The following is a 12,369-nucleotide window of genomic DNA, read 5'->3' as shown; positions in this document are numbered from 1 at the left end:
TTTACCCATATTAGTTTGGTATAGACTGGAGACGCTTAGACCACTGACTAGCCATTGGCCATACTGACTCACGGATGTGGAGGAGAGGAAAGCAATGGACAAGCCATTAAAGCAGTGGTTTTCAAACTTTTTGCTAGGAAATTCCCTGGACATTCAGCAGAAAACTGCACTCTTACATCAATGAGCTGACAGCGGAGGTAGAAGGCCTCCTAGCGCCTAAGACAAAACAGGAACAACGAGGAAAGAAGGGGAGGGAAGAATGCTCTGAAGGGCATTTGAGTTGTATCTTACCTAGCCAAAGGAGGGGTGCATTGTGGGATTCAATTCAAAGGAGAAGCAGCCCAGAAGCATTAATCCCCCAATATCCCTACAGAATATTATCCAAACTGAACTTGCTTCTGTCCTGATTATCCAGCGGGTGTTATTACTGCCTGTTTCTGTAGTATCATATAATATTATGTCAAGAAACTTGGGCAAATGATCCAGTATTTAGATCGGTCTTGTTGCTATTAACATTAATGCTGTCCCATCCCCTGCTGGTAGGGGATTTTGGTGAGCTACTGATTTGGCTGAGGCAAGACTTGTCCTGTTCAGCCAACGTAATTCCCATGACTAGTAGAGACCTTCTGGGTGTCAAAATTAAATCACCCTTAAGAACTATCTACATTCTTATATTTAACATCTATATTAGGTCTGCCCCAGCTAACAGTGCGTTTGCTATAGTAGACCAGCTTGCTGATATATTGGGTCAAGTTCACCGGAATGCCTATGGAATTGTTGCAGGGGATTGTAATACCTGACTCAGAGATGTTGTTCCGCTGGAATATCAACAGGTGCCACAAAGAGGGGCAAAGGCCAGTACAGGGGATTTTCTGGTTGGAAGGAAAACAATCTTCTAGTATAGCATTACAGCTTGAAGCCTGGTTTGGGGTGATTGGGATGTGTATTGTGAATGGTAACACACTATCAGACTCCCCTCCGTGACCCACTTTTAAAAGGGGCTGGACCACTAGTAGTATAGATTATTTATTTTTGCATCGGGCCTTATGACCACTTTTAGTGGATATGGCTGTGCCAAGAGCTAGTAGCAACCACCAAGCCTTGAGTGTCACATTTTCGATTAATATATTTTGGAATTCAAATCAGGCAATTGTAACAAATGTAGTACCCAGTGAGACATCAAACAATAGTAGGAACGTCAAATGGTCATCGATTGAGCATAATACAGAGGTTCAAGAGCAAATGTATGAGTTATATGGCGAAAAATGATCACCAACTGGATCTATGGTAATGCCCGAGTTAAATTTTGTTGCCAGTTAATGGCTGAATTGAGGTACTTTTTGTTAAAGAGGGATGAAGGGTCTATTTCCTCAAATCAATGCCAAATTGGTTTTTCAAGAATTGTCAGTTGGCTAAAAACACCCTAGTGGGCTGTATCAAGCAGTGTCCGGCAAGATATCATCCTTGCATGGAGAAGGTATAAGGCCATTTTGAGGAAAGCAAAAAGAAGGTAGGAATCTGAACAATGGATGTATGTATTTGGGGTGCCCCAGAATGGAGATTCAAAAGCTTTTTGGAAATTGGTATTTGTAGGTTCACGCACTATTGATAATCATCTTGAAGCAGTGGTATTGCCAGATAAATGGATATCTCACTTTAGTGACTTATATAATGAATGGGATCAGGCCAAAGCCAATTATCAGGAGCAGGACATGGGTATTTTTTCAGAGCCCCTAGAGATAACTTACTCTAAGAGAATGTTAGGAAAAGAGGACTTTGAGGTAACTAGCTTCACTATGGCTGATACCGGTGCTTCCCTTAAACAAATGAAAAAAGGGAAAGCACATGGAATGGATGGCATCCCTGGTGATTTGTACTTACCCAAGCACATCACACTTAATAATGCTGTTTGAAGGGGAGCAGTTATCCCTCCGTTTTGGCAAGGAGCAATTATTATTCCAATTCACAAGAAGGGGAGTAGGAACTTGTCAGCATTTATAGACCAATACGTTTTATAGATATTGTCCCAAAACGTTTTTGTAGGCAAGTCCTGTGATCTTATCTGGATTCTGAGAGTTTTACATACTGATTCATATGCAAGAGCAAGGTAGAATATGGCACAACATCTTTCGAATAGGACCCCCAAAAATCAGGGGTGAGGCAAGGATGTGTACTTCCGCCCAGGACTGTTAGTCTTTATATCAATGGGACGGTTGAGTGGCTAAAAAAACTGTAGACATGATGTGCCTTGGTCTGCTGGAGTTCATATACCTCTCTTATGTTTGCTGATGATTCCCTTCTCATATCTAAGACCCCGATGGGCATTCAAGCTGAATTAGACTCGTTTGCAGCTTTTTTTGCTCATCTCGAGGTTTGAAATTAAATCCACGGAAATCCTAATATATGGCAATTAATCCTCACCTCTCTTTTAGAGAAAGGATGGCTACTGAAGGCACCCAGATAAAACAGGTCAAACATTATGACTATTTGAGAGTCACTCTCAGTGATGATCTATCCTGGAGCCCTCATACAGTCAAAAGTAAAATCTCAAAACAAGGTGCAATGGGTATAGGGAAGAAAGCAAGATCATTGTTGGGTGGCTTGGTGTCTCCTGTACTTAAGGTTTATAGGGCTATGGCCCTATCAGCACTAATTTATAGCGCACAATTATGGGAATACGGTGATGCAGCTACCCTAACAATGGTAGAAAACAAATGTATAAGGAGTCTATTTAACTTGCCAAATATTACTCCTCTCTTACCCTTGAGATTTGATCTTGTACTCAATAGTATTCATTTGTCAATAATATTATAACCATTTCTGTACTGGGTGAGGCTTTGGACAACTATGGAGCTGGGCTCCTAAAGGGAATCCTTAGGGGAATTGACTGCATGTGACAGGGAAAGGCGTGTTTCATGGTTGAAGCATGTCAAAGAACTCAGTGGGCTGGTAAAAATGGAGAAGCTTTCGCCCTCACCCTCCACAATCACTAAAGGAGTAATTCAGAAGCTGAAAAGTAATTATTGGGAGCATGCACTGGGGCAGATATGGAATGAGCAGTCAGAGTGGAGTATAGCTGGTCAGTATCTGCTCAAGAAATGTATGCATTGGTTTGAATCATATATGGACAATATTTCCCCATTTCAAGCGAAACATCTATACGTGCAATTTAGATGTGGCGTGCTACAGTTAACAACTTTGACATCAGAATGGGACAAAACAGAATGTTCTACAAATCACTGTCCATATTGTTCCCATCAAAAAGCAATTTTTTTTCTTATTTTGCCCTAAGTATACTGCACACCGCAGGAAATGGCTGGTTGCATTGTATATAGGTCTCTGGGAGTGAGACATTACTGGGAAGTGCTAAGGATTTTAAAATGTGACACTGAGGAGTTAATTGTATTTGCCATCTCACATTATTTGTAGTGGGCATGGAAGATAACAGCGAAAGTAGCCCATAGCTCCAACCCATAGTTGTATGGTCTAGAGAACAACGCAAAGAGGACCATTGCTGCCTCTAAGTATTTGCTATATAGGTGGGTTAGTAAGGAGTTGATCACCGCCATTAAGAACCTGTTAGAAAGGTGATCCCAAAAATAATAAATTCATTCTTTACCTAAATATTATTTGCCAAAGTCTGACTCTCCATTGATGCTACACACTACGGGTAAAATTATATCTCTAATAGTATTCTTGTTAAATGTGATTGTATTATATTTTAATCCTATTAAATTTTTTAATTTGCACTATTGTATATATTTGTTTTAAGATTTTTATTTAAATTTTATTAATGTTGTATAAGTAATATCTGTTATTTATTGTGTATAGTACTTTTATGGCTTTTAGCCAAAATAAAGTGTTATTGAGCATGAATAAAGCAAATGAGAGTGACAATAAAGCTAACCAATGGTAAGCAATGCTAGGGGTTTAAATCAAGTGTAATTTCTTGGTAAGGCAACAATAGTTTTTTTGCAACCAGACAGCTCGTCCTAACTAACCTCTAAATCCGACCCTTATGATAAGCTTCCTAACTTTGCACTACCCTAATCTGCATTCAGATATATGCAACTGCTTCAAATCTATCAGCCTGATTTAGATTTCAGTGGATGGGTTACTCTGTCACAATAGTGGCAGATATCCCATTCGCCGAAAATTCAATCCTATAGGAAATAATGGGATTTATATTTTGGTGGAGGGCTATCAGTCAATGTTTTGTGTACATAATTGTGTCTAATTCAGCAACCTCACCTTGTCCTATACTAAAATTTCAGATCTTCAAGGATATCCCTAGAATGGTCACCTCTCTGGATGATATCCTTTTTTATAAGTAGGACTTTTCAGAGCACAGCAAAACTCAGGATAATGTTTATGAAATTATTAAAAATCGTTAAAGCATAATAAGTATTTTTTCTCAAGCAAAAGGTGGAATATCTTCAACATATTACACTGAGTGGGTCTCTCTAATTAATATTGGCATTGGTAGATACCATATTAAAGACCTGTCATCTGAGGATCATGACCTGGGAAAGTGTGACCATTTGTGGGTAGTTTAACCACTAATGGCCTGACTGAGAGTCTGGTGGACGAGTTACTCCATCGCAAACATGATAGATATCTCGTCCGTCATATCAGAAGTGCCACTGGATACAACAGAAATGTAATACAGTGGACGGGATATCTGTCACATTTGTGCAAAGTAACCCCATCCACCAAACTCTAAATCAGGCCCTAAAACTAAACACAATGAATAGCTTTGGAAAAGGTTGTAGTGATCATATGAACTGGAATAATTTGATTGTAGCTAAAATGGCTCTGAATACACAATTGCTGGGATCGTAAGGTCACTGTAGTTGTGAACAATAACCACTGAGGACAATGATGACATAGATTTTGCATTAGGATACAGTACATTAAACCCCAGCAGAAAGCAGCTATTTAGTTAGGGAATGAGTCTGAGATACTCTGTTTTGCTTCTGGGCCTTAGAATATTTCAGGACATTTACTGTGCCACAAAGCCATCAATCAATCGGTACAGTGGTGGTAGTACAAGAAATGTGTCAGCACATTAGGCGTGACTTGGGACAAAACTTCAAAAGCATGAGTTTAAAATGAAAATCATTTCTAAAGCCAAGAATGTAAGTTATGATTGTGTGACCATCTACCTGTCATTGAAGAATTCTACTGTTTATCTAATAAGGTGGGAGTGTTAGTGTGTAGATAGAGTTGTGGGATGGGACATGTGCCATAAGGTGGCCTGTCTGAGTATTTGCTGTTGTGTTTGGATGAACCTGACCTTTATCGAGAGGCTGTCCTATGGAGCTGAACTGGAAAAACGTCTTCACAACCTTATTTCAAGGTTGCAGAGGAGTGATCATTGACACCAAAATGTGGGTTAAGGGGAAGAAATGTAATGTACCCTTTGGGGTGAGGAAGAATCTCGTGTAATGTAGCCATAAAGATTACATAGGTAAGACCATAACTAACGGTGGGTTCGAGGCTCTCTGTTAGTTTCCCGGATTGTGTAATTTTTACTAGTGAGGTAAAACACATTTAGGTGAGGACTGATGTGTGCTCTTGATACCTGCTGAGCCCAACCGTTAAAGGATTCATGACCATAGATGGCTTTCACTTTTGATTACCCATTTACCTGGCTACCTAGTCAGTTTTCAGTAATGTTACTGAACTACTTTACTTGGACAGAGAACGTTTGATTCATACATTACCCAGTATTCCAGGGTTATAAACTTTTGAAAGAAAGTTGTTTTGTACGTAAGTTAACCATTAGAAACTGTGAACAAGACAATGATAAAGATGTCTACAGGCACAGAGACGTTTTATTACAAAGTCATGTCAAGCATAAGCGAGAGTTCTTCTCAAGCCAAAAACATAAAACTAATTAGGTTGTCTAGATTAATGGAAGATGTAGTTCATAATGTGGGCTTACCATACTATTTCCCTTATACGTGCCGGTCATTTGAGTTGCTGTGAAGAAGGGTAATGGTTTCCCAAGAGAGGCAAGTATGGATGAAATTGTATGAAAGAAATAGAAAATATGGTTTGCCATATAGTAACTATGAGATTCCAGAAAGAATAAGAGTCAAGCAAGAACACAAGAACACTTACTACAGTTGTAACTAGGTGGTAGGGTTATCCAAATGTTTATCGGCCACATGCTGTGTATGAAAACAAGGGCTCAGTTATCAGGACAGCAATGACTGAGGAGAGAATTCCGAGTGTGTTGGCAGGGTAAGGAAGGGAGTTAGACCAGTAGAAATGATGAATAGTCACAGGGAGCTGTTTCGTTACAGTTCTCAAAAGTAGCGTCTGGTTAGGCTTTGAGCCACTGAGTCACCTAGGTTTAGAGTCATCTGGTGTCAATGGTCATATAGAGACGGAGAACAACGAGTCCTCAGGTTCTACAACGTGAGCTGAAGGAGGAGGAATACATTTTCGATTGCTTTGCTAATTCGGCAGTTTCTAAAACGCTTGTGAGTTAAGATTACCCCACTCATTTAGATGTTTTGACTTTGACTCATTGCTTCAGCTGTGTAAAACAGTGGTTCCAGAGGCTTTAAAAGTGTATGCCAGGCAAGAAGTTTTGTTTTCTCTGTTGAAGCCGGTCTGTTTGTGGCTGCTAGTACGTGGGTGGAATCTTTAAGTAGTGCGGTTTCTGGCATGTAGTGGTGATTGGGGTTGTTGATATGTAGAATCATACCAACGCTGAAGTTGAACCTGAGTGGACTTGCACTTCTAAACCAAATACAGCTGCACTGTTTATTTGTTGAGTTCTAATTCTAGTGGGGACTAGGTCAAACAAAAAACTATTTTCTGCTCTAATATTTGATGCTTGTCTTTTTGGTGTAATGGGTATCTGACCATTGGCACTCATAGATGGTTTCAGCAACACAATAATGCATCATTTATGTGTGAGAGTTATATGCTGGACGATTTAAGTCTTTTGTACTCAAATAGAACTGTGATGTGTACTGGCATAAAATGGTTCTCTCCATCATTTAAGTGTGTTTTCCATTTTACTATTTACTTTTTAGATCGGTTATTCTAGGTACATATTATATCCGCAAGTGTTAAAAGGTACATCTATTTTCAACCCGAACTTGGTGGTTTTTACATGTGGGCACAGCCCTCTAATCGAGTTAGGGTCCCATTGCTTGTAAATTAGGTTATTAGGGCCCTGTCAAATTTCCAAAGATCACATGACTAAATAAAGAACAAGAAACATGTTGATCAGTTACAGAGAATAACAAGGAACATTATGTTCCTATATATTCCATTTAGTTTTTATCCATTAACAAGATATTTCAGAATAAAAAACATATATGGTAGGGTACCGTAGTTAATTTTAATATCACTTTCTCGCCATTCTACACCTTTATAATCTACTTCTCATCTGCAACAATCTTCATTAATGGCCAGACAAAAAAGGAACACCAACAAAGAGCCCCTATTTAGGGGCCCGTTGGACATTGCAGTGCTAGCCCAACGAGGAGCTGCATGACAATGAAGCATGCCACACCCCTGTAGGTGGGTGAGGGCTCTTGCTCCGAAATGTAAACATTTCCACAGACCTGTATTTCACCTAAGTACACTAGTGCCGTTTACCTAGAGTGTGGATAGGAACAACATACTCAGTGTATTTTGTATTTTTAATTGTTGGGTTGACCTAAACACATAACTCACCTGTCACCTTAAATTAGCACCACTAAATAATCAGGTTTTACGGCCATTGCCAAGAGAACGAGTAACTCATTAATTAATTCCTAGATGAATCCCCCAAAAGAGGCAACTTATGAATGTTTGAGTACAAGACCAGATTTATCGCTCATGATTATTGGTGGACTGTCAAGGTAGACCTGTGCTGGTTTATGGGTATGAAGACAGTCCTTCGGTAGAAAAACTCAGAGGAACAAAGTGTTTGTATAGTGTGTCCTGGCAAAGTGATTCTCTTTCCGTAGTTAAAGACCAGAACATTCCATAAACACTATATACGATTTCCAGACAACTGCTGTGTTGAAATAATGGAACTAACCTTTTGTTTTCCTCAGCTCCTCTACTAGGCATTGAATCTCTTCCTGTATCCGCTCTTCAATGCTTCTCTTCCCCATCCCGAAATTCCTCAGCGTTGTGAGCGAAAAGCGCCGGACCTGCTTCCACGGATCCCCAACACTGAAAAAAATGCCTGCACTCCAGAGTGCAAGGGTAGGCATGCCATAGTTAGTAACGTCTGAAACACAGAGTATTTTACAAAGGTGTCTTACTACTTGTCATGATGGCTTAAATAATAATTAAGTCTGGTATTAATTGTTGCTACCATACAAATGGCAATCTAACCTCAGCAAGTACATCCACTTTATTGTGCTGTAAACATTACCCAACTATCAGTCTACAGCGGATACTGCAGGTGTCAAGGGCTCAATTTATGGGCTGTTTCCACAGATGTTGTAGTCACGCGACCCGATTTAATGTGCACATGAAGAGCTGCATGAAGTAATTTTGCATAAAACCGTACAGACATGTACATGTTGGCAATGGGGAAGATGACCTGGTATGAACTGGGCATCTGCCTGTCGGTCCATCCACACTGCACCTGAAAGATGACACATTCGCCACAAGGTAATGAATACATACTCTAAGAGTATTGTTTTTACGTGAAGTTTGGGGTTCAGTAGCTGAAATTGTTTTTGATATTTAGCAAAATAAACACTGTTTTAAGCTACCCAAAAGTAGTATAATATATGATGGAAATGAATATCACTGAGAGAAATGTGGTCCAGCAACAACCATAAACTGGGGCTAATTATAGGAAAGACATGAAGACAGGTGAGACTGTCAGCTGAACATTCATTTTAGTTAAGATCCTGCACACGAGCTGGTTTTGGCTATTCAAATGTGCTTGATAGTCATCATTCTTTCATTCTTGAACAAATGGTCTAAAGCCTCAGTCCCAGGCAACTGCGACCATTCATCTATCAGCTGGTGCCATCAAGCGATTAGATGGTACTGTGTAGCCTTGCTAGTTGCGATCAACCACCACTGCCTGAAGTTCCTCTAGCGGTGTAAGCGTGGGCTTTATGCTTGACCCAGAACAAGCAGCTGCAAACACAATGCACAGTGAGACCTGCATGTTCCACATCACATGATATGAGAGATGCAATACCTAGTGTCATGTATGTATGTGCTATTTGTAGAGCACAGGCCTAGCCAAAGAGGCAACACAGTCCTGTTCAAGGTACAATCAAACATATAGTTAACGAGGCATAGGAGAGGAAGCTGGTTAGTGGATTGTTACTGCATTGTGAGGACGTGCTCTTTAAAAAGATGTATCTTCAACTCCTGTGTAAATAGGAGCAGTGTGGAAGTAGTCCTTATGGATACAGGCACATTGTTCCAGACCTTAAGTGCATAGATGGAACATAAGTTCTGCCTTATTTTTTCCTTTTATTACACTTCTTACTCTCCAGTCTAATGGCGGGCTTGCTGGGGGTTTGCTGAGAGCCAGCAGAGATGGTGAGCTTGTCTGCAAGTTACTTAGGGTGCTGGTCATGGTGGCTTTGTTAATGATGCAGCAAAATTTGAAGTTGGTGCGGTCCAGCAATGGGAGCAATTAGAGTTCCATCAGGAAGAGGGTGATGGAATCATACTTTCACAGGCCCTGGATTTGACATGTCTGCAGGACGTCCTTAAGGGGTGCTAGTGTGGTGTCTGGGAACTCATACAGCAGGGCATTACCACCATCTAAATGACTGAACAGAAATTCTGAAGTCAGTTTTCTGGAAGAAATTTACAAAAGAAATCTTTCACCACACAATCTTTGTTGGCAATATGTTCCTTGAGGTTGAGGTACAAAGTGAATCAATATAAATTGGCATTCAGCGAAAGCTTGGATTTAAAGCTGTAAGGATCATGTCATTGAGCCGGCTACTATTTCTTGCTTGTTTGTCTTGGCAAATAACTGGAATTATATCTTTCTTAGGCTGAGTGTCAGGTAGGTGCTGGAAATCAAGGTATGGATGAGCTTCAAGCAGTGTTTGAGGCATTTTGGAGCAGAGAAGACTTTCAGGTAGAGATGTGTATTGTCAACATATTGGTTAATCCTAATGCTGTTGTCTGTGAGCACAGCCCACAGGGGCTCCAAGTGAGGATGGTGCTGCTTGTGAATGTACCACCTTTGAAGCGACTAACAGACCTGTCTTATGGGGTCTCAATGACCCTCTGGGAAATTATCCTGTGTCCTGGGAGGAATTCAAGGTTAATGATTTGTTTTTGTACATACAACGAACTTTGTGAGGCTTGTGACTTCACAGTACTGAAAATGACACGGGCTTGCATCTGGGTGTGTATAAAGAACATGTATTGGAGCCATTAACACTGGTGCTGGCAAATCTCATAGCTTTACAGTAAATACGTCTTCAGCATGGAAAGCCAAATAGAAGAGACAACAAGATAGAAAAGGGAGTGAAGTTTTAAGTGGAGAGGGGAGATGGTTTTAAAGCAGATAGTGTGTATGGAGGAACAGGAGCAAGAAGCGAGTTCAAGATAAGGGGGAAATTTAGGCTTGGCAGAGGTACCAGTGGTTGCTGAAGAAGAATGTAAGGATGTTCTTAATGGGACAATACAGGGTTAGGGATAACAGACAAGAGAGCAGGTACACACGAAGAAGGTGACTGGCACCCTAGGAAGAGGAGTGGTGCACTGCAGTTATGACAGATCTTGGAAAAGGCTAGGAGAAGCAGATTTAGTTGGAAAGTCGGACTGAAGTTTTGAACACACAAAATCCCTCTAATCCTTGCAGTGGTTATGCTCTGTAAGAAGACTGCAATAAACAGACAAATTAATTAAAAAAACACAGTATTTTGTAAAATAACCAATATTTTTGGGGACCTTAAAATCAAAGATGGAGTGTGTGTATGCATTTTTGTCTGTGTGTTGGGAAAACCCCTGGTGAAATCTGACTGACATGTCACAATACCGGAATGAATGCACCTGTGCCCAACTATTTATCCAAAAATACATTTATTAGGGAGGGTGTAACAGCCCAAAAACCCCAATAAAGATACACCGCTGCCTGTTACATACATTGTGTTCATGCCCTCACATTCAATCTTTCTGGCTTGAGGAGTTCCGTCACATACGGCCGTAATTAATATTACCCTTCTCCATGAACCTCTGTTACTACTACTTGGAAACCCTAGAGATTAGGGATTGTACCCCTTGACCACTTCAATAAGAAAGATGATTTACCACTGGTGCTCGACTAAGTACAGCCCAGATGTAGAAACTCCCAAATACACCGATAATCAACATGTGACAGGGAAAAGTATAGTTTATATTTGCCATGGAGAAGTTGTCAACAATGATTCATGATCCCCAATGTGTTAAGTTTCAGTTATGCAGATATATTTTAAACATCTCTTTTAAAATATACCATTTTTTACTGTACATCATTTTTCAGTAATTACTGCTTTTTTAGACTATTTACCCTTTACATTCTTTACATTATTTAAACATTGATATATTTGAAAACTAGTTCTAATAATTGATTATATAATTTAACAATATTTTTCAAACGGATAATTATTGGTACATTTCTTTAAACACAGGAAGATATACTGACATTTTTTCCTGGTATTTAGGGCCTGATTTAGATTTCGGCGGATAGGTTACTTCGACACAACGGTGACAGATATCCTGTGTGCCAAAATATAATGGGATTTATATTTCAGCGGACGGGATATCCATCACTGTTGTGACAGAGTAACCCATCCACCAAATCTAAATCAGGTCCTGAGGGCCTCATATAGAGTTTGGTGGTCTCACCGCGGAAACCACCAAACTCTTGGTTAGGGCACCATATCCATGGCGTTCCCCGTGCCCTATAACATTGCAATAGAACGTTACCGCAGGTCAGACCGGCAGGAACAGTGCTATGAGATAGCACTCGGCTCCCTTAAAGGAGCCGAGTGCTATCATGTAGCACATAGAGGGCCGACCAGCACCCTCAGAATGCGCACTGTCTGCAAAGCATTTTATAAACATTAATAAATACAATATATATTTTTAATATTGATTTCTAGGAGATAAAAGTCTTCTTTTCATTTGTTTGCCATTTTTTCCAGTTTATTTGATTTTGTAGTCTTCTTCTTCATGTTGGGCTATTCCTGGAGCTTGCGGTTTCAATGTCTCGTTAGTGGTTTCCATTTCAGGTCTGAGTTTTTGTCTTCAGTATTCTGAGATTTTATTTATTCAGATTGGTATTTTGGATTTAATATAATAATATTTTAACATAAACATTCATAAAGTATGAGTACTTGTGTTTTACACAGGTTAAATGGTGTACTGGAGTGTGTT

At 39.9% G+C, this 12,369-nt stretch overlaps 1 protein-coding gene across 1 annotated transcript in view; it reads right to left on the bottom strand.

The window, feature by feature from the left end:
* LOC138259834 (cytochrome P450 2C18-like) overlaps positions 1-12,369 on the bottom strand; it is a 209,710-nt gene that overhangs the window by 86,101 nt on the left and 111,240 nt on the right. Inside the window, exon 3 of the mRNA XM_069207730.1 lies at positions 8,051-8,200. Within this exon, the coding sequence (XP_069063831.1) occupies positions 8,051-8,200 (150 nt within the window). The remainder of the gene's footprint in view (positions 1-8,050; positions 8,201-12,369) is intronic.

The sequence above is a fragment of the Pleurodeles waltl genome, chromosome 9 (genome assembly GCF_031143425.1).
Source record: "Pleurodeles waltl isolate 20211129_DDA chromosome 9, aPleWal1.hap1.20221129, whole genome shotgun sequence".
Classification (NCBI taxonomy): Eukaryota; Metazoa; Chordata; class Amphibia; order Caudata; family Salamandridae; genus Pleurodeles; species Pleurodeles waltl.
The sequence above is the reverse complement of the archived record's forward strand: the minus strand, read 5'-3'. Positions and strand labels throughout refer to the sequence as shown.